At 42.1% G+C, this 24205-nt stretch overlaps 1 protein-coding gene across 2 annotated transcripts in view; it reads left to right on the top strand.

The window, feature by feature from the left end:
• The first annotated feature begins 869 nt into the window (after nt 1-869).
• Nucleotides 870-24205, top strand: part of LOC129860958 (nucleolar protein 4-like) — a 185934-nt gene continuing 162598 nt past the window's right edge. Inside the window, exon 1 of one of the 2 annotated variants that reach the window (XM_055931928.1) lies at nt 870-2000. In XM_055931928.1, coding sequence (XP_055787903.1) covers nt 1662-2000 — 339 coding nt within the window. In that variant the 5' untranslated portion in view covers nt 870-1661. The remainder of the gene's footprint in view (nt 2001-24205) is intronic. The other variant, XM_055931927.1, reaches the window with a different exon arrangement.

The raw sequence follows: 24205 nt of genomic DNA, 5'->3' as shown, positions 1-24205 counted from the left end.
TCCATTACTATATGATATACAGCTGACATGTTCAGTATGTAGCCTTCAAAATGATATGCGTGGCCTGGTATATGAAGAATAGGAATAGGTACAATCTTGCATTTATGGACTCTTGAGTAAAATCAGGCATATTGGATGTGTGTGGGCTCTCTTATTTTGATGTGTGAAAGTGTTTTTAGCAGAATTGTTTTTGTGTTTTGCTTCATTGATTACAAGATTGGATGGAGCCACAAAAGGCCACTGACTGTTGAGAGAAAACTAAAACAGTTTAACTGACAATCTTTCTAAAACAAACAAAGATCAGGTGGAGTCAAGCCACTCTAAGCAGAATATTGTCTTATAATGAAAACAATAGTGCGCTAGGATGGTTTGGCTGTCTAAAAGACTCCAGAACACTTATAGCTGCAGCATGGGTTTGCATCCGCCACTGCTATTTCAACAAACTCTCCCCTCTCCATCTCTTTCATATCAAATAAACATTAAATATGTGAGGACTATGCCTACAATAATAACAATTATTATTATTATTAATAAATTAATTCATAGGTTATCCATAGGTTTATTAATTCATAGGTTATCCAGTTATGACAATATGGGTAGTGAAAATATAAATTCAAATTTGATTGAAATTATAGCTCATATTTTACAATGTAGCCTACCAATCATGTGCTGGCTCAAAACCCTGAATTTCATGCGACATAGGTTTTCGTTACAATGGGTCAAAGAAAACGTGGGGGGAAAAGGCACACATTAATTCTTCATATCCATCAAACGAAAGAAACAGTGCCAATAGCTCCATTTAGTCCCGCATGGGACGGTCGGGCAGCCCCGCTTTCTGTGCGTTTCGGCTTCTGGTACTGCACTTCCTGGATTTTAGCGAGCCATTCCGCGCACACATGTCCCATCGATGCTACATGGTTTGTGGGTGTGTGGTATCTAGTGGAGAAGAACAAGAGCCTGTACATAATACCTACTATTCGCACACATGTATCCTTGATCAATTTAAAGCTTTATCTAGGAGAGACATCGTTGCGCTTTGATTTGCCTTACAGGAGATGGTTCGGGACGGCGGCATTCAAGTTCGATTCAAACAGGTGGAATACAGTAGGTGTCGGGTGGAGTTGGGAGGAGGAAGGTATCACGACAGCACGGGCTGCTATCTATCCTTCTAATTTGTAGCGGACCTGTGCCATATATGGACTCCGTCTTATTATATAGCCTTATTTATGTAAAATAGGCTACCACGTTTTATTGTCTCCCCCAGGACAGTAGCATTGTGATATTCAAACGGCGAATCTTTATTAGCTTGGAGACCATTGACACACAGGTGGGAGATACCCGTTTCTTAGGACGGCCCCTCTTTCAGTTCCTCAGAGCAGGATATGAGCTACTGACATTTGTTATTACCCTTTGGGACAGGAGGCGAACGGTTTCTGCTAACAGGTGTGAGAGAGAGCACACCAATCTTCATAGCCTGATACGGAATCCTTCCTCATTGTTCGCAGGAATATCAATCTAAGTCATATGTTGATCCCTTTCTAGCCAAGAGAGATACATTTAATGGTTCATTGAAACATACATAGAATAAAATAGTATATTATTATATATTTTTAAGACCCAGTCCTCCTATTTAAAAGGACACGGGACATCAGAGAGAAACCATGTCAATGAGAAAACCCAGCTTGAATTTACCCAAAATGAGCAGAAACTCGGTGGTGTTGGAAGGAGAGATGTTCGGCGAATTTCAGGACTGGTGTCTCCGTACTTACGGGGACTCGGGTAAAACAAAGACAGTCACCAGGAGAAAATACAATAAGATTCTCCAGACCCTTTTACACACCGACGACTCGGACGCCGTCTACATCGAGAGCAACCACATCAACGCCAAATTCAAATTCTGGGTGAAATCCAAAGGGTTCCAGGTCGGGACAATTCAAGGGGACCTGAACAAGAATGGAGCCACTGACATACCTGTCCTGTACGTCCCCATCAAGGTGACGGTTAGTAAATGTTCCTCTTTCATTGCTGTGCGCGTAAATGTGTGTGTGGTCTATGATGCCCATATTTGCCCATATAAATTTATGTATTGAGTCCTAGCACGCTACCGTTGCTCTACCATAACTTTCCCTGGACCTTTGATCCACCCCAATAGGCCGTTCTTATCTTAAGATGACACGCATTCATTCCTGCCCCTACTGTCATGGGCCAGGCAGTGCCACTATGCGTACAACGCTTCTATATTAAGCTACTACCCGGTTTGAGCAAATAGCATCGCCCTGACAATGATGATAGACAATGATTTTTGCAGCAAAGACAAATTAGGCTAAAAGCCAATATCCAGAGACACATGATGGCATGATAGTCAAGTGTGTGTGTGTGTGTTTGCTTGCAGGCGTCCAAGCCATATTGGTTTGACCGATTGCGTTTTGATGGTTGTCGTGTTGCTGAAGAGACTGGGTAGAGAGAGAAGGTGTATATATAGATGCCCATCCCACCGCTAGCCCGTGTGCGCGCATTTGTAGCTCACATTGGCAGCGGAGAGGGGCAAATGAAAAATAAATGATAAAATACCGGTAAAAAATAAATAAAACATTCGTATGAGATATTTCATTCCTGACATAGAGTACATTTGCCAGTTCGCAATATTTACATTATCTTGTCCATTTATGTCTCAAATCAATTCAATTCCGTTAATGCTTAATTTAATTTAGACCTTCTATGATGAATATTAAAATATGTGATGCAGACGTGGATACAGCTGACAAAAATTGAAGAACTAATTCCATTTCACCTATGTCTTCACCTGGTGTTAGACAGTCATTCTAAAATTGCATTTGTGCAGCCTATTCTTTCAATGTTCTTCTAATAATGTTTTATATTGAAAGTTGAGGGGGGTAAAGTGGCCTGAAAAGATAGACATCTGTGACTATAAATGACAATGTAACCTCACTGCCAGTTTATATAGATCCAGGTTCAGACAGGGACAGGACAACTAAAGATTGTGCATCAAAATCAAGGATTTACAGACATGATTACACATTTCAAAGACCCATTCACCTGCTGAGCTTGTCTAATGCACCTGTTGCTGCTGCTTATTTACATGCCTCAGCATCTGAGTCACATGAAACGGTTGCGCTCCTGTCTGCTCCCCTCTTGATAATGTGTCTGTCCTAGATTTGAACAGGCTAGTCTGAAACTGTCCCTCTCTCTTTCCTTTTTCTCTCTCTCTCCCCCCCTCCCCCTCTCCCTATTTCTTTCCGTCCTCTCCCTTTCTTTCTTTCTTTCTTTCTTTCTTTCTTTCTTTCTTTCTTTCTTTCTTTCTTTCTTTCTATCTATTTTCTCTCTCCACATCTCCTTCTCCTCCTCTGAGCTGACTTCATTGGGTTGTCTGAAAGGATTCAATGGAGAGTCTGGTCATCTATAGGGGGCATGCTGCTAGACAAGTGCAGAGTCTGTTATTTCTGTTCCAAACAGGGTCAAGGCTTTCTCTGATTGCTTTTGGACCATTTGTAAATGACCACTGTTGAAAGTTTCTCTGTAGAAAGATAGTATACAATACATGCCTTAAATATACTCAAAATGCAATCACAAAAATACATTAGTTACCCAGCTTTTGTCTGCAGACAGACAGTCATATGACTTGTTGACTTGCTGAACTCTGATAGTAGGCTAATTTGTGCGGGCCGGATACAGACATTTTTTGAAGGAGCTGTTACTCCGCTCTCAGCTAAACACAGAGTCAACCCCATTCATTGCAGCTTCTTGGCAGAAGCTAAGACAGAAGCTAAGGCAGAAGCGGTAAGTCTGCTTTTTGTCTTGAGGCAGCAGGGTCATATTTTGACTGACTGTGAGACACAGTGTGCTCTCACCCAGACCTGCTGCTATTTTATTTATTTCAGTGGGTCACGACAAGTGGAGAGTACTGTAGGTTTAATGCTGGAGAGATAGATCAATAGTGATGATGGAAACACAGTCTTGCTCCCTCCGGGGTTCTGTTAAGATGCGTGAGCTTTCACCCTCACTGCTTGTTTTCTATTGGTGGTTTTGACCACTTGTAAATTGGACTGTTAGTGTGTGTGTGGGTGTCTGTTTGTTTGTGGAAGGGAGGGTGAGTGTGTGTTTTTAGCTGGGTAAGTTGTTGTGTGTGTGTGGTTACATGTGAGATTCCTGAGTGGGCAGGTTGTAAATCTGTTCTCAGTGCCAGTAGAGCCATGGCATGGTAGGCAGTGTGTGGATGAATGAGGCCAGAGCTCTGGAAAGCTGCCTGAGGCCTGGAGAAACCTGGAGGAGGACGCCACACACACTAAACCCGCGCCCAACCTGTGTGCAAGTGCGTGTGTACATGTGTGCATGCATGTTTGCACAACAGACTAGAGTGTGTGTTTTATGACGGGTGAAAGTGTGTGTAAGTGTGTGTAATTCCCTCACATACAGGTATTCAATGTTTGTGCAACAGGCAGCCATGTAGTACTGCTCCTTCACTTCCTGTGTTTGCACATAATTATATGTCTGGACAGTGTGGATCATCTTCGGTAGGTTTTTATTAAACTGCTCTGAAGGATGGCATCACTCTAGTGTAGAAAATAGACTTCAGACTAATGTTTTTAGGAGAAGCATCCAGCCGTCAGATGGCAAATCAAAGACAGAAAAGGCCCCTCTAGCAGGAACTCTGTAAAAAATGTGACCTTTAACAACCTTTAGCATGATAACAACGGAGAATAAGATCATCTGAATCAACACTTAGTGAAGGAAAAACAGGTGGCTTTTTCACATTCCTGACCCGAGCCCAAAAATTACGAGCCAGCACAGTAGGATTCAGGTCGGCACGATAGTATGAAAAGGGTCAAGGTGTGATCTTATTAAGAGAGAGTGGGTTGAGACAGCAGGACAGAGGTGTAGCACAGTAGCAGCACATTGAAAAACTGTCGGACAAAGAGAGAGAGGAACAATGGGACAGTCACGGCATTAGGAAAAGCGAGGACGAGGCAGCGAAAAATAGAGAGGGACGGAGAGAGAAAGAGGGGAAGAGAAAATAGTGTGTGTTGCTGAGAGGAAGCAGCACCACAGCTTAGCCATCACATGGAGTTGACACCAGCGTCTCGGCGGCTCCTATTAATAGGTCTTAACGCTTTTCTCTTTCCTCCACTGGCAGAGGGCCCTCTCTCTCTTATTCTCTCTTCCTCCCTCTCTCGCTCTCTCTCTCCCTCTACCTCTCCCTCTACCTCTCTCTCTCGCTCTCCCCCCCTCTCTCTCGTTCTCTCTTCCTCCCTCTATTGCTCTCTTTCTCCCTCTATCTCTCTCTCTCGCCCCCCCCCTCTCATTCTCTATTCCTCCCTCTCTCGCTCTCTCTCTCCCTCTATCTCTCTCTCTCGCTCTTCCCCCCTCTCTCTTGTTCTCTCTTCCTCCCTCTCCCTCTCCCTCTCCCTCTCCCTCTCCCTCTCTCTCTCTCTCTCTCTCTCTCTCTCTCTCTCTCTCTCTCTCTCTCTCTCTCTCTCTCTCTCTCTCTCTCTCTCTCTCTCTCTCTCTCTCGCTCTTCCCACCCCTCTCTCGTTCTCTCTTCCTCCCTCTCTCGCTCTCTCTCTCCCTCTATCTCTCTCTCTCGCACCCCCCCTCTCTCTCTCTTGTTCTCTCTTCCTCCCTCTCTCTCTCTCTCTCTCTCTCTCTCTCTCTCCCTCTTTCTCTCGCTCGCTCGCTGTTCCTCGCCCCCTCTCTCTCTTCCTCCCTCTCTTCCTCCCTCCCTCTCTCGCTCCCTCCCTCTATCTCTCTCTCTCGCTCTTCCTTCCTCTCTCTCTCTCTCACCTGCTACTCCTGCTCTTAGAGAGGCCTGACTTGGCTAAGTGCATTTTGATCAACTGTTGCTGCTCTGTCCTCATGCTCTTCTCAACACGTTGTCTGTCAGCTGCTCTGTCCTCAAGCTCTTCTCAACATGCTGTCTGTCAGCTGCTCTGTCCTCATGCTCTTCTCAACACGCTGTCTGTCAGCTGCTCTGTCCTCATGTTCTTCTCAACATGCTGTCTGTCAGCTGCTCTGTCCTCATGCTCTTCTCAACATGCTGTCTGTCAGCTGCTCTGTCCTCATGTTCTTCTCAACACGCTGTCTGTTGCTGCTCTGTCCTCATGCTCTTCTCAACACACTGTCTGTCAGCTGCTCTGTCCTCATGCTCTTCTCAACACGCTGTCTGTTGCTGCTCTGTCCTCATGCTCTTCTCAACATGCTGTCTGTCAGCTGCTCTGTCCTCATGTTCTTCTCAACACGCTGTCTGTTGCTGCTCTGTCCTCATGCTCTTCTCAACACGCTGTCTGTCAGCTGCATTCTTTAACCTAAACCAGAGAGGGACGAGAGGATAGAGAGAAAGAGGGGACAGAAAAAAGTGCAATGTTCTGTTTATATAAAGACTTGAGTTATTGTATTTGGTCATAGAAATTAGCAAGCTTTTTCATTCTCCTGGGGCCATATGTATCAAGTGTCTCAGAGTGCTGATCTAGGATCAGGTCCCCCATGTCCATTTTAATTGTATCCACTGTGATTTAAAAGGCAAAACTGATCCTAAATCATCACTCCTACTCTGAAACGCTTGATTCGGCCCCAGTTTAGCTGTTCTCCGGTCAGGTATTTAGAGTAGAAGTGGAGGTCTACTGCAGTAGGAGTCAGTCAGAAAGTAATTTAAGATGGTCAAACAGGATATCGTATGTCCGTGGAAATAGGAGACAGATGGACATCAATGAGGTTTCTGTGTTTGGCATCATGTGCAATTACCAGCAATAGAACAAATCTTTCCCCATAGGGTCACATGAGCGTCTGTCCCAGTCAGAGCCGTGTCCAGCAGCAGCCCCACACTACAGGGCCATGTTCATTAAGCACCAAACATAAGAACATGGACTGAAACAAGGATGGACAACCACGAGTTGTCCAATAAGAAACATTCATTTTTTGTTTTCTGTTGCAAAAACGCTTCTTAACGTTTTCCGCTGGATGCCCTAATGAACAAAACCCATGGCTCAGTCACAACCCATCCTCTGCTCCTCTTCTGGGCTGAGGAGGAAAAACAGGATAATAGAAATAGACATACTGGAGTGTACAGCACAGGAAACTGAGATGGCTCTTACAGTATCAAATGTTTAAAGGGTTAGTTTGTGTGTCCTGTCTATTTTGCCCTGTCTGTGTAAAACTATCTGCCTGTTTTGTGTGTCTGTGTGTTTGAGGAGCTATTTGTGTGTTCATGTGTGATGTATGCTCATGTGGGGGGTGCGTGATGGGAGGATGCGCTGTGTTTTCTCTGTGTGTGTATCTACTTTCCACCCCTTTCTCTCTCTCCTCCTATTTCCTCCTCCTCCTCCCACTGCCCTCCGTGGTGGCGACGTGTCGATGGCCTGGGGTTTAATGGTGGCCCGCGGGGATAACTTAATTGGGACGGCACCCTTATCAGACCTGGGATCTCTAATCTCAAAGGGCCCCTTATCCCACAGAAATAAGACTAAATTGACGTGAATGGGAAGGCCTCTGGTTGTGTGCCCCCCCCCCCCCCCGCCCCTGCCCTCTGAGGCCCGGTGCGTCTGTTGGGGAGCGGTAGGAGGGCGTTAATTGCAGGGCCGGGGTGAAGCAGGGGGCATGCTCCGCTCTCCAAACCGAGGGGCTGCAGTCACAGCAGTCACCCAGTGAAAGTCACTCACAGCGGGGAAGAGCATGGCAGGGGGGGTAGGGTTAGGGTTGGGTTGTGGAGCTGGAGGGGTTGAGGTGAAATGAAAGATTCCCTCAATGTGTCAGCTGTTGGTATGTAGAGAGAAAAAAGTGTACTATTTAACACTGTACCATTAATTGGTTAAAGGGCCTCAAATATCACATTCATTTGTCTACTGTATACATGAATCGTGCAATGTTGGTTCCTGTTTCAGTCAAGTCTTTGGTCACGTCCAGGTGTGTCAAACAAAACACCCTAATGGTTAGTTGACAATAGAGCATCCCACATTGCAGGTGTTGTCTGCAGGAGGAAGTTGGTGAAGAGAAACTGCAGAAACTTGCAGTCGACTGCAGTCAAAACTTCATGAACTTTGATCATATGGTTTTTGTAAAGTTCATGCAGTCGTCATGTAGGCGCAAGTCAGAAAATGTTTATCCCCATAATGCAACAGACTTTGGAAGGCGGCGACCAATAATGGCCACTGACTTGACAAAAGTGATTCTCTCGATCGCGCCTTTTGATTTTTCAGGCCTGGCCCGCCTACCCAAACTTGTGTTTTTTTGGGGAGAGTTGTCTGATGAATTATTATTCATTTTTTATGTCCGAGACTACTACTGCCTATCACTAACTAACAGGGAAGAAATACAACCTTTACATCCTTTTAATTACATGTTTTACTTTACTGTCCCTAATACTAAAACTGAAACGAAATAATGTAAAAAAAATATATAAATGTTTTATCAAACTAAAACTGAATAAAAACTAGTAAATCAAGTCGTAAAAGTAACTGAAACTGAATTTCAAATAAAAATAGAAAACGAATAGAATTAAAAACACAAAACTATAATAACCTTGGTTTGAGTGTGGGAACAGCTATCTGCTGGCTGTGCAGCTGTAAATCGTTGACTGGCAGTAATTGTGTTACAGAGAGAGGGATGTAGGAGAGGAGAAAGGAGTGGGAGAACTAAATAACGAGAGAGAGAGAGAGAGATGGGATGGGATGAGGCAGGGGATACGTTTTTTTTTTTGGTCCGCTCTGTGGATCCGCCTGTCTTCACACACACACACACACACACAACACAACACACAACACACAACACACAACACACACACACGGTATAACAAAATCCACTTAATTTAGTGTGGATTCAATGGAGGGGCCATCCAAAGTGTCCAGGGGCTGTTCAGTTCTCTGTCTGAGGTCCGCTCTGGAGTGTTCTACTTCTCTGGTCACATCTGTGTTCTTTCTATATTTTACTATGAATGTGTTTTTTGTTAGCTTGGGGTATTGTGTATTCTGGTGTGTGAGACTGTGTGTGTATTTCTGTGTAGGATACTGCTTTTGTATGATTTCGTTCAATCAGTTTAACATTAAAAAAAAGACCTCTGGTAAAGGAAATGCATACTACACCTTAGCAGACTACATACAGTAATAGTAGTCCCTCTGTAGAATTAAAGAGAAAGTTCACCCAAAGTCAATAGTACCTACAGTAGGTATCATAAGCATTTTGTTGCATTACAACTAGAGGTCGACCGATTAATCGGAATGGCCGATTAATTAGGGCCGATTTCAAGTTTTCATAACAATCCGAAATCTGTAATTTTGGACGCCGATTTTGCATTTTTTTTTTACACCTTTATTGAACTAGGCAAGTCAGTTAAGAACACATTCTTATTTTCAATGACGGCCGAGGAACGGTGGGTTAACTGCCTTGTTCAGGGGTAGAACGACAGATTTTTACCTTGTCAGCTCAGGGATTCAATCTTGCAACCTTACGGTTAACTAGTCCAACGCTCTAACCACCTGCCTCACTATGAGCCCGCCTGTTACGCAAATGCAGTAAGAAGACAAGGTAAGTTGCTAGCTAGCATTAAACTTATCTTATAAAAAACAATCAATCAATCATAATCACTAGTTATAACTACACATGGTTGATGATATTACTAGTTTATCTAGCGTGTCCTGCGTTGCATATAATCGATGCAGTGCGCATTCGCGAAAAAGGACTGTCGTTGCTCCAACGTGTAACTAACCATAACCTGTTGAGGCTAGGGGGTGCTGTTGTCACTATTTCTGGAAATCGTGTAATTTTTAAACGGCTTCCTACTAAATTCTTGATTGTACAATATGCATATTATTATTATTACTGGATAGAAAACAGTCTCTAGTTTCTATAGCCGTTGAAATTTTGTCTCTGAGTGGAACAGAACTCATTCTACAGCAATTTCCCTGACATGGAGTCAGATTTCACACATTTTGGCCCCTGATCTGGAGTCAGTTTAAAGGCCACTGTTATTGCTATGAGTATACAGACACTGCTTACGTCTTCCCCTGGATGCCTTTACGTGATGACGCTTTGAATGGTGTCGATTGCGCAATCACAGCCCCTATAAAACAAAAAAAAGTGTAGGTAGGAACTCTTTTCCAGATGCGCCGGACGCGCGGTTGACACCGACCTACTCTTTTTCCAAGCATTAGTGTAGCCAGTGATATTTCTTCGGTCATATTTGTACTCGTTATAGGAGTTAAAAACATCATAAGGTAGTTAATTTAAACCGTTTTATAGCAATTTATATCCGTTTAGTGCGATTTTGGGACATTTATTTCTGAGACACTTTGAAGCGCCGGGCACGTTTCCAGTTCATGCCGAACGCAGTGGGCATTTCCACATGGCAAGAGGACAGCTTTCGACCAAAAGACGATTAGACCCAAGAAAGGATTCTTTGCCCAAGATTCTGATGGAAGAACAGCTCAAAGTAGGAACAATTTATTATGATAAATCGTGTTTCTGTCGAAAAATGTTAATCGCTTATCACGCCATCTTGTTAGACGTAGCTTCGCTTGGCGCAAACTGTATTGAAAAGTAAGGATAATTTAAAAAATGTAAATCAGCGATTGTATTAAGAATTAAATTGTCTATCAATCGCTGTCCACCCTATATTTTTTAGTCACGTTTATGAGTATTTATGTATACGACTAGATCACTGTCCAATATGGCGCACGACATTTTCTGACCAGCTGGGCTACTTTTCTCATTGTCTAACCATGATTGTGGTGGCTAAATATGCACATTTTCGAACAAACTGTATATGTATGTTGTAATATGATGTTACAGGAGTGTCACCTGAAGAATTCTGAGAAGGTTAGTGAAAAAAGTAATATATTTTGGCGATGTTTACGTTATCGCTCTCTTTGGCTAGAATCAATGCTGGGGTAATGTTTGCACATGTGCTATGCTAATATAACGATTTATTGTGTTTTCGCTGTAAGACACTTAGAAAATCTGAAATATTGTCTGTATTCACAGGATCTGTGTCTTTCGATTAGTGTATGCTGTGTATTTTTACGAAATGTTTGATGATTAGTAATTAGGTAAACACGTTGCTCTATGTATTTATTCTAGTCCATTTGTGACGGTGGGTGCAATTGTAAACTATGATATCTACCTGAAATATGCACATTTTTCTAACAAAACCTATCCTATACCATAAATATGTTATCAGACTGTCATCTGATGAGGTTTTTTCTTGGTTAGTGGCTATCAATATCTTAGTTTAGCCGAATTGGTGATAGCTACTGGTGTTGGTGGACAAAGAAAAGATGGTGTCTTATGCTAATGTATTTAGCTAATAGATTTATATATTTACATATTGTGTCCCTGTAAAACATTTTAAACATCGGACATGTTGGCTGGATTCACACGATCTGTGTCTTTCATTAGCTGTATTGGACTTGTTAATGTGTGAAAGTTAAATATTTAAAAAATATATTTTTTTGGAATTTCGTGCTCTGCCTTTTCAGTGGGATGTGGGAGGTGTGCCGCTAGCGGCACCCCAGTCCTAGACAGGATAAACATCAATGCCTTTCTTAAAATCAATACACAGAAGTATATATTTTTAAACCTGCATATTTAGCTAAAAGAAATCCAGGTTAGCAGGCAATATTAACCAGGTGAAATTGTGTCACTTCTCTTGCGTTCATTGCACGCAGAGTCAGGGTATATGCAACAGTTTGGGCCGCCTGGCTCATTGCGAACTAATTTGCCAGAGTTTTACGTAAATATGACATAACATTGAAGGTTGTGCAATGTAACAGGAATATTTTGACTTATGGATTCCACCCGTTAGATAAAATACGGAACGGTTCCGTATTTCACTGAAAGAATAAACGTTTTGTTTTCGAGATGATAGTTTCCGGATTCGACCATATTAATGTCCTAAGGCTCGTATTTCTGTGTGTTATTATGTTATAATTAAGTCTATGATTTGATAGAGCAGTCTGACTGAGCGATGGTAGGCACCAGCAGGCGCGTAAGCATTCATTCAAACAGCACTTTCGTGCGTTTTGCCAGCAGCTCTTCGTAATGCTTCAAGCATTGCGCTGTTTATGACTTCAAGACTTTCAAGTCCCGAGATTAGGCGAGTGTAACCGATCTGAAATGGCTAGCTAGTTAGCGTGGTCCCCGCTAATAGCGTTTCAAACGTCACTCGCTCTGAGACTTGGAGTAGTTGTTCTTCTTGCTCTGCATGGGTAACGCTGCTTCGAGGGTGGCTGTTGTCGATGTGTTCCTGGTTCGAGCCCAGGTAGCGGCGAGGAGAGGGATGGAAGCTATACTGTTACACTGGCAATACTAAAGTGCCTATATGAACATCCAATAGTCAAAGGTTAATAAAATACAAATCGTATAGAGAGAAATAGTTCAATAATAACTACATCCTAAAACTTCTTACCTGGGAATATTGAAGACTCATGTTAAAAGGAACCACCAGCTTTCATATGTTCTCATGTTCTGAGCAAGGAACTCAAGGAACTTAGCTTTCTTAGATGGCACATATTGCACTTTTACTTTCTTCTCCAACACTTTGTTTTTGCATTATTTAAACCAAATTGAACATGTTTCATTATTTATTTGAGTCTAAATAGATTTTATTGATGTATTATATTAAGTTAGAATAAGTTTTCATTCAGTATTGTTGTAATTGTCATTATTACAAAAAACTACAAAATTTGGCCGGTTTCGGTATCGACTTTTTTTGGTCCTCCAATAATCGGTATCGGTATCGGCTTTGAAAAATCATAATCGGTCGACATCTAATTACAACGTGTCATTGAAATAAATGTAATTGTGATTTTTTTTTTTTCATTGTAAAATTTGGCTTACCAAATCACATAATAAGATAAATGGACTCACAGTGTGTGAAATAATAGGGGTTGACATCAGTAATTTGTGAATGACTACCCCTTCCTTTGTCCCCCATACACTATATATACAAAAGTATGTTGACACCCCTTCAAATTAGTGGTTCGGCAATTTGCTGACAGGTGTATTAAATCGAGCACACAGCCATGCAGTCTCCATAGAAAAACATTGTCAGTAGAATGGCCTTACTGAAGAGCTCAGTGACTTTCAACGTGACACAGTCATAGGATGCCACCTTTCCGAACAAGTCAGTTCATCAAATTTCTCTCCTGCTAGAGCTGCCAGATTTTCACCAGCCTATTCAGACAGACCAAAGTTAAAAAGAGCTTAAGTCATGTGCAGAACAACTGTGGCATTTTTCATCACATTTTCATGCTGTCACTCGAGCTGCAGAAAGTGCCAAACCTCTGGAAGCATGATACTGTTGTTCCCGTGGCAAAAAGCTAATCCCCCAATGTGCTAAATAACTTTAGGCCAGTGGCACTGACATCCTTGGTGATGAAATCATTGGAGAAGGATATACTGCGTCAGGTTGAGATTCCCGGGACCCCCTGCAGTTTGCTTACACGGCCAAGCGGGGGGGTGGAGGACGCCACTCTAACCCTACTCAACTTCCTCTGCAAGCACCTGGAGGGCCCAAAAATCCATGCAAGGCTTCTGTTCATCGAGTTCTCGTCTGCATTTAATACTATCCAGCCTCACATACTAGCAGAGAAGCTCCTCTCCCACTTCAAGCTGGACGTGAGCATTGTGCGCTGGATAGTGGACTTCCTTACCGACCGGTCCCAACAAGTGGCGTCATGTCAAAGCAGCTCTGCTCCTCCACTGGATCCCCACAAGGTTGCATGCTCTCTCCTCTCCTGTACATACTCTACACTAATGTCTGTCATAGCGAATATGAAAACAGGCACATCATCAAGTTTGCTGATGACTCGTTCATCGTCAGTCTACTACAGGATGAAAAGTCTGAGCATGGGCCTTCCTCCAACTGAATGTCTCCCAAACTAAAGACATGGCCATTGACTTCAGAAGGCAGCCACTAAACCCCACACCCAACATGGTCATGGAATATGACATTGAGCTGGTCAGTACCTACAAGTACCCGTGAACAGTGCTGGACAACAAGTGAACGTTTGAGTAGAACACAGATGCCATCTGTAAAAAGGGACAGCAGCGGCTTTTTGTTGTTGAGAAAGATGAACGATTTTAAAGTCAGTAAGACAATGATGACACTGTTATATTGAGTTTTGTTGAATCCATATTGATGTTCTTGATGGTGGCCTGGCTTGGCAATCCTTAATGTTTGCAACAAAATAGGTTGGACAGGATGGTTAAGGTGGCCAGCTAGGTCATCGGGGTGCAACAGGCACATCTCTCAGTGACATTCAGAAAGCATGTGGTGAGGAGAGGTAACAGTATCCTAGACAGTCCTCCTCTACCATTTTGTTTCTCCCCTCAGGTTGTCGTTTTAGACTTGCCAAACGCAATAGCAACAGATACAAGAACTCCTGTATCCCACGGGCCATAAACTTTCTGAATCTGCTCATGAAATTATTTGTCTATTTATTGCTGCACTTTTGCACAATGATTACTCCTTTTTATCTATCTCATTGTTTCATGTTATGTGTGTATTGGTTGTATGCTGTCACTGTTTTTAATGTTTTATTTATTTATTGTTGAACCCTGACTGCACAACAAATTTCCCAATTGGGACAGTAAAGATAACTTGAACTTGAAAGTCTCTGAATGTCCTTGAGTGGCCCAGCCAGAGCCCGGACTTGAACCAGATCCAACATCTCGGGAAAGACCTGAAAATAGCTGTGCAGCGATGCTGCCCATTCAACCTGACAGAGGTTGAGAGGACCTACAGGGAAGAATGGGAGAAACTCCCTAAATGCAGGTGTGCCAAGCTTGTAGCATCATACCCAAGAAAACTTGGGGCTGTAATCGCTGCCAAAAGTGCTTCAATCCAGGTGTGCATGACTCTTAGGCTGCGTTTTACACAGGCTGCACTATTTTTATATTTTTTCCACTAATTGGTCTTTTGACCAATCACATCACATCTTTTCACATATCTTTGTCAAAGCTGATCTGATTGGTCAAAAGACCAATTAGTGGAAAAAAATATCAGAATTGGGCTACCTGTGTAAACACAGCCTTAAACGTACTTATATATATTTTTCTATTGTGTTATTGACGTTTGTTTATCCCATGTGTAACTCTGTGTTGTTTGTGTCGCACTGCTTTGCTTTATCTTGGCCAAGTCGCAGTTGTAAATGAGAACTAATTCTTAACTGGGCTACCTGGTTAAATAAAGGTGAAATAAAATAAAAAATAAATAAATAAACTCAAGAAGCCTCAGCTGTAATCGCTGTCAAAGGTGTTTCTAACATGTATTGCCTCAGGGGGATGAATACTTATCTAATCAAGGTACAGCTAACTGACAAAATAATGGAAACACTTGAGTAAATTAGGGACACAAAGTATATTGAAAGCCGGTGCTTCCACAAAGGTGTGGCAATTAACATCCCATCATGCGTAGAAAAATGCTGGGCAGGCCATTATTTTAGCTACCATGGCTATGCCCCCATCCACAGGGCACAAGTGGTCACTGAATGGTTTGATGAGCATAACAACAGTGTAAACCATATGCCATAGCCATCTCCGTCACCAGATCTCAACCCAATTCAACACTTATGGGAGATTCTGGAGCAGTGCCTGAGACAGCATTATACACCAAAATCAACAAAACACCAAATTATGGAATTTCTCATGGAAGAGTGTGTATTTTTGGGGGATCTGGGACTCTTTTGGAGGGATGTGACACAATCAATTTCTAAGTAGTTTAGGATGATTTTGACTTGCATTGGATGTATGCTACAAATGCTAAAACATGAGCATTTGAAACCATGGCCAGGTAAACAAAAAACCAAAGCATGGATTGTTAAAGACTCCAGCCACTCTAGTCACAGACTGTTCTCTCTGCTACCCCCCGTCAAGCGGTACCGGAGCGCCAAGTCTAGGCCCAAAAGGCTTCTTAACAGCTTCTACCCCCAAGCCATAAGACTCCTGGATAGCTAATCAAATGGCTACCCGGACTATTTGCATTGTTCCCACCGCCCATTTTTACGCTGCTGCTACTCTCTATTTATTATCCACGCGTAGTCACTTTACCTCTACCTACATGTATAGTTGAAGTCTGAAGTTTATATACACCTTAGCAAAATACATTTAAACTCAGTTTTTCACAATTCCTGACATTTAATCCTAGTAAAAATGCCCTGTTTTAGGTCAGTTAGGATCACCACTTTATTTTAAGAATGTGAAATGTCAGAATAACAGTAGAGAGAATGATTTATTTCAGCTTTTATTTCTTTCATCACATTCCCAGTGGGTCAGAGGTTTACATACACTCAATTAGTATTTGGTAGCATTGCCTTTAAATTGTTTAATTTGGGTCAAACATTTCGGTTAGCCTTCCACAAGCTTCCCACATTAGGTTGGGTGAATTTTGGCCCATTCCTCCTGACAGGGCTGGTGTAACTGAGTCAGGTTTGTAGGCCGCTTTTTCAGTTCTGCCCACAAATGTTCTATAGGATTGAGGTCAGGGCTATGTGATGGCCACTCCAATACCTTGACTTTGTTGTCCTTAAGCCATTTTTCCACCACTTTGGAATTATGCAATGTCCATTTGGAAGACCCATTTGCGACCAAGCTTTAACTTCCTGACTGATGTCTTGAGATGTTGCTTCAATATATGCACATAATTTTCCGTCCTCATGATGCCATATATTTTGTGAAGTGCACCAGTCCCTCCTGCAGCAAAGCACCCCCACAACATGATGCTGCCACCCCCGTGCTTGGGATGGTGTTCTTTGGCTTGCAAGCCTCCCCCTTTTTCCTCCAAACATAACGATGGTCATTATGGCCAAACAGTTCTATTTTTGTTTCATCAGACCAGAGGACATTTCTCCAAAAAGTACGATCTTTGTCACCATGTGCAGTTGCAAACCGTAGTCTGGCTTTTTTATGGCGGTTTTGGAGCGGTGGCTTTTTCCTTGCTGAGTGGCCTTTCAGGTTATGTCGATATAGGACTTGTTTTACTGTTGATATAGATACTTTCGTACCTGTTTCCTCCAGCATCTTCACAGGGTCTTTGCTGTTCTGGGACTAATTTGCACTTTTCGCACCAAAGCACGTTTATCTCTAGGAGACAGAACGCGTCTCCTTTCTGAGCGGTATGACGGCTGCGTGGTCCCATGGTGTCTATACTTGCGCACTATTGTTTATACAGATGAACGTGGTACCTTCAGGCATTTGGAAATTGCTCCCAAGGATGAACCAGACAGTTTTTTTTCTGAGGTCTTGGCTGATTTCTTTAGATTTTCCCATGATGTTAAGCAAAGAGGCACAGAGTTTGAAGGTAGGCCTTGAAATACATCCACAGGTACACCTCCAATTGCCTCAAATGATGTCAATTAGGCTATCAGAAGCTTCTAAAGCCATGACATCATTTTTTGGAATTTTCCAAGCTGTTTAAAGGCACAGTCAACTTAGTGTATGTAAACTTCTGACCCACTGGAATTGTGATACAGTGAATTATAAGTGAAATAATCTGTCTGTAAACAATTGTTGGAAAAATCACTTGGGTCATGCACTAAGTAGATGTCCTAACCGACTTGCCAAAACTATAGTTTGTTAACAAGAAATTTGTGGAGTGGTTGAAAAACGAGTTTTAATGACTTCAACCTAAGTGTATGTAATCTTCCGACTTCAACTGCACATATTACCTCGACTAACCGGTGCCCCCCACAGTGACTCTGTATCGGTACCCCCTGTATATAGCCTCGCTACTGTTATTTTGTTGCTCCTTAATTATTTGTTATTTTTGTTATTTTATTTTTTATTATTATTTTTTTTAACTTCAGTTTATTTTAGTAAATACTTTCTTACCACTATTTTAGTAAATACTTTCTTACCAGGGCTTATAAGTAAGCATTTCACGGTAAGGTCTACCTACACCTGTTGTATTTGGCGCATGTGACAAATAACATGTGATTTGCTGTCATACAGTACTTTGTGCATAACTATCCCTTTAAGCAGCATATTCATCAAACAGCATAGCAAGCAGGGGACAAGAACGGCAGCCCCAACTATGTGCTATGAAGCTTGTGTGAAGCCTCAAGCTGACAATCTGCTTTTTAAGGAAATTAAGTGTATCTATATGGAGCTTCTCTGTGTGCTGAAACCCGCACAGTGGTGGAACAGATTGATTTTAATGAGAGATGGTATCAGGAGCAGGCATGCAGGTTTGACTCTCCTCTTAGATAATCAGGGATAGATTACACACTCTGTGAAATGACTATCTGCAAGAAGACATGGATCGCTGTCGTGTGATTTGTACGTGGGTCTGGAGGGTATAAATCCACACTCGGTGCATCCAAACAGGCACCCTATTCCCTATATAGTGCACTAATTTTGACCAGAGAACTATGGGGTTAGTGCCAGGTAAGCACACAACTTGCCAGTGTTCAGGAGTAAAGATGTTGTCAGATGTTAGCCATCTATCCCATAGAGCAGGGAAGGATACTCAAATCTGACTCTGAGCCTGCTGGTTGTCTTTTATTCCTGGTAGTTGATTGACTGATTGTCACAGATTGCCCAGATTCTACTCACTTGGTGTCCCAAGTGTGAATCAACCCCTGATTAGAGGCTCACAATGAAAATCAGCATCAGCACCATGGTTCTGACCTCAAGGGCCAGGAAAGGAAACATGATAGTGAGTTAAGGTTTGTGTCTTTGCACACTGTGTGTGTGAACATGCGCGTGCATGACAGGTTTATTGATTGGTTTGAACCAGTATTTTAATTGGATTGGTGTCAGTGAGTACCCTCCCTACTGAGCATGCTCAGTGCCCACACTCCTGACCAAGTCAAACTTCAGTTCTGGCTTCACACAGAGAGGAAGTAAGTTACTTTGCCATTACACGATCATCTTATCTCAGAATCTACTGAATAATATGTCATTTAGCTTGGGAGTACGTTCCCATAGTATAATGGATGTCATTTGGTGTCATTAACACACGTCATGTTACAGTATTTAGCCTATAGACCTTGAATGAAATGAATGCTCAGTGACCATTCAGTACACTGTGAAATGTCAACAGAAATCTAGTTCTTAAGGAAAGTTCACTTCTCTTCACTACAGTTTCCTGTCCATCTCATTCTCTCCCGCTCTAACCTCTCCAATGAAATGAATGACAGAGAACATGTTCGTGAACGTTTTTCCACCCTGTGACAACTTCAAGTACTTTTGTGCTTAAAGATTGGTTTTGTAAATACACTCCAACACATAGTTCTGCTGAAAGATCTAATTGGAGAAACTGCGCAAAATGGTTGCCTTGCCAGTGACACCAGTAAACCTGTGTACTCCCTTTACAAGTGGAAGTTGTGTGTAGGTCCACTGTCACGTCTCTGAACTGTCAACAGTATACTGAAACAGCAGCATACTGAAATACTGAAACAGCAGCATACTGAAATACTGAAACAGCAGCATTCTGAAATACTGAAACAGAAGCATACTGAAATACTGAAACAGCAGCATACTGAAATACTGAAACAGCAGCATACTGAAATACTGAAACAGCAGCATACTGAAATACTGAAACAGCAGCATACTGAAATACTGAAACAGCAGCATACTGAAATACTGAAACAGCAGCATACTGAAACAGCAGCATACTGAAATACTGAAACAGCAGCATACTGAAATACTGAAACAGCAGCATACTGGGATACTGAAACAGCAGCATACTGAAACAGCGGCATACTGAGATACTGAAACAGTAGCATACTGAAATACTGAAACGGCAGCATACTGAAATACTGAAACAGCGGCATACTGAGATACTGAAACAGTAGCATACTGAAATACTGAAACGGCAGCATACTGAAATACTGAAACAGCAGCATACTGAGATACTGAAACAGCAGCATACTGAGATACTGAAACAGCAGCATACTGAGATACTGAAACAGCAGCATACTGAAATACTGAAACAGCAGCATACTGAAATACTGAAACAGCAGCATACTGAAACAGCAGCATACTGAGATACTGAAACAGCAGCATACTGAAATACTGAAACAGCAGCATACTGAGATACTGAAACAGCAGCATACGGAAATACTGAAACAGCAGCATACTGAGATACTGAAACAGCAGCATACTGGAATACTGAAACAGCAGCATACTGGAATACTGAAACGGCAGCATACTGAAATACTGAAACAGCAGCATACTGAAATACTGAAACAGCAGCATACTGAAACAGCAGCATACTGGAATACTGAAACAGCAGCATACTGGAATACTGAAACAGCAGCATACTGGAATACTGAAACAGCAGCATACTGAGATACTGAAACAGCAGCATACTGGAATACTGAAACAGCAGCATACTGGAATACTGAAACAGCAGCATACTGAGATACTGAAACAGCAGCATACTGAGATACTGAAACAGCAGCATACTGAAACAGCAGCATACTGAAACAGCAGCATACTGAAATACTGAAACAGCAGCATACTGAAATACTGAAACAGCAGCATACTGGAATACTGAAATGACAGCATGCTGAAACACCATTATGAAACGATATACTGAAATGGCAGCATACTGAAACATAATATACAGTATATGATAATAATATAATATATGCTATTTAGCAGATGCTTTTATCCAAAGGGACATACAGTCAGGAGTGAATACATTGGTGGTCCCGGGAGTCAAAACCAATATCCTGGCGTTGCAAGCATGGAGGGAAGAAGGGAGAGATGAAAAATAGGAAAAATAAGGAAAAGAGAAAAAGGTAGGGTTCTTCTTCATAATATGAGTGTTTATTAGTCATTATTTATTATGATATGCTGAAAAACATTGAAAATAACAATGACTCTCCTCATAGATAATCAGGGCTAGATTACACTATCCAGCCTCGGATAACATTTCTCAACAACCGTTATAGTCTCCAAAAGTGTTATTATTTTTCACATTGGTGAATTTAAGATCACCTGAGTTAATGAAACAATTATGGTAGCATAATCATAACATATAGAAGTGTTGTTCTAATGAGGTTGGTTTATTACTGTACTATACTTACCTTGTTTATGCAATTAGTATCTTAAATGATCAGTTATCTGTTGGGGTTTCTTGTGGACTGCATATTTCCTGATATAATTATAAATACATCACATGTATGACATGTTTTATTTATTAAAAGTAAAGAAATATTGACCTAAAACCAAAACTCATTCAAACAATTGAAATATAGAAACATGTTTATTAATGACACATGTGAAACCTTACACACACACACACACACACACACACACACACACACACACACACACACACACACACACACACACACACACACACACACACACACACACACACACACACACACACACACACACACACACACACACACACACACACACACACACACACACACACACACACACACACACACACACACACACAGCCCTAGGGGCCCAAGGTAATGAGTGAGTATAGTAACTGACTGACTGATTCTGAGTGAATGACACAACAGGATCCAAACATATGACCACATCCATGCAAACAGAGGAAAAAACGATCTAAAAGTTCTAGGGCTCGTTTCAATTAGATTGGAGTTGGTTGACATCCGCATAGCAGTGGTTTTGGTGGTGTCGGATGTGGAATTCACAAGCAGCTCCTTGTATTACCTTATCGCCTACACTGCCATTGGATGCAACGAAACCCTCCATCTTTATATCCGACAAATCTAATGCAGCCACGTTTAGAAGTTCCTGCAGCCACGTTACAAGTTCAAACATTTGAATGCGTGATGTTCTATTGTAGGCTATAGGCTCTACTCCCGAATAGACTGATAGGCTTTAAATCCCCCCATCCAAATTAACATAGAAAGTGTAGGCTATTGCACAAGTTCTATCGCCCTTTTGAACTTCTAACACAGTAGGGATAATAAGGAAGGGAGTGGTTTGTGATACACCAGCAACCGTGGGGTAATGCTCGATCTGATTTGAGGCGAGACCCTCATTTTAGAAAGAAGATAAAAAGGGCTGGAGTACAGCAGAGTATATATAGAAACTAGTGACACATTGTCACTTATCAAACCAATCAAGTTTTTTGCATTGGTGGAGTTGGCTGGCAGCAGACTGGGCTGAGGGTGAAGCAGGCCAGGTACTGGTGGCAGCGGACTTGGCACTGGAAGAAGCAGGTTGGACTGTAGTTCTCTAACATTTTGGGCACAAATCTGTTTACGTCCATGTTAGTGATAATTTCTCCTTTGCCAAGATAATCCATCCACCTGACAGGTGTGGCATATCAAGAAGCTGATTAAACAGCATGATCATTGCAGAGGTGCACCTTGTGCTGGGAACCATAAAAGGACACTCTAAAATGTGCAGTTTTGTCACACAACCCAATGCCATGGATGTCTCAAGTTTTGAGCGAGCATGCAATTGGCATGCTGACTGCAGGAATGTCCACCAGAGCAGTTGCCAGATAATTTAATGTTAATTTCTCTACCATAAGCTGCCTCCCAACTACGATTTTGAGAATTTGACAGTAAGTCCAACCGGCCTCACAACAGCAGACCACAGGTATGGCGTTGTGTGGACGAGCAGTTTGCTGATGTCAACTTTGTGAACAGAGTGCCCCATGGTGGCATTGGGGTTATAGTATGGGCAGGCATGAGCTACGGACAACAAACACAATTGCATTTTATTGATGGCAATTTGAATGCACAGAGATACTGTGATGAGATCCTGAGGCCCATTGTCACACCATTCATCTTCCTCCATCACCTCATGTTTCAGCATGATAATGCATGGCCCCATGTTGCATGGATCTGTTCACAATTCCAGGAAGCTGAAAATGTCCCAGTTCTTCCATGGCCTGCATACTCACCAGACATGTCACCCATTGAGCATGTTTGGGGTGACCTGGATTGACGTGTACGACAGCGTGTTCTAGTTCCCGTCAATATCCAGCAACTTTACACAGCTGTTGAAGAGGAGTGGGACAACATTCCACGGGCCACAATCAACAGCCTGATCACCTCCTCTATGCAAAGGAGATGTGTCATGCTGCATAAGGAAAATGGTGGTCACACCAGATACTGACTGATTTTCTGATCCACGCCCTAACTTTTTTTTGTTAAGGTACAGTATCTGTGACCAAAAGATCTGTATTCCCAGTCATGTGAAATCGTTAGATTAGGGCCTAATGAATTTATCTAAATTGATGTTTTCTAAATTGATGTTTTCTAGATGAACACAAAGTTAGAATGGGCCTATGTGACCAGTATCTGTATGTTGGAGACCTCTCTTACACCCAGAAATATCAGATTCAAACTCCCAAGCTCTGCAAGTATTAAAATGTAGACAATACACTGAATGCATAAAACATTAGGAACACTTTAATATTGAGTTGCATCCCCTTTTGTCATCAGAACAGCCTAAATTTGTTGGGGCATGGACTCTACAAGGTGTCAAGCGTTCCACAGGGATACTGGTCCTGGGTGGTGGACCATTCTTGATACACACGGGAAACTGTTAAGTGTGAAAAATCCAGCAGCATTGGAGTTCTTGACACACTCAAAACCGGTGCGCCTGGCACCTACTACCATACCCCGTTTAAAGGCCCTTATATATTTTGTCTTGCCCATTCACCCTCTGAATGGCACACATACACAATCCATGTCTCAAGGCTTAAAAATCCTCCTTTAACTTGTCTCCTCCCCTTCATCTACACTGACTGAAGTGGATTTAACAAGTGTCTTCAATAAGGGATCATTGCTTTCACCTGGATTCACTTGGTCAGTCTATGTCATGGAAAGAGTTCCTAATGCTTTATACATTGTGTAAGCTCGTTGATCAGCAAATATGGAGTTTCGCCTAGCAACTATCTTCATTTGGTTCCGTTACGGCCGGTATGTACTTCCAAAAAAGGTCTAAATATTTACAATACAAATGTACAAGGAACCGAGATTGAATTAACAAATACATAGATAGTCACCTGATTTTCTTTTGACTAGCTAACTCGTACAGCTCCCCCCCATTGAAAGTGAATGCTACTGTAACATTACCAAATGATATGCGTGGCCGTACTAACAAACTTAACTAGCTGAATAGCATTTACAAAATGGGCAATAACTTAACCTTAGTAACGTTAGCAGATTGCATGATATTTTAGATCTCACCAACTTTGATAGTTCTCTTACCTATGAAAATGAATGCTAGAGCTACTGTAACGTTACTG

Source organism: Salvelinus fontinalis, chromosome 8, assembly GCF_029448725.1.
Source record: "Salvelinus fontinalis isolate EN_2023a chromosome 8, ASM2944872v1, whole genome shotgun sequence".
Classification (NCBI taxonomy): Eukaryota; Metazoa; Chordata; class Actinopteri; order Salmoniformes; family Salmonidae; genus Salvelinus; species Salvelinus fontinalis.
The sequence above is the reverse complement of the archived record's forward strand: the minus strand, read 5'-3'. Positions and strand labels throughout refer to the sequence as shown.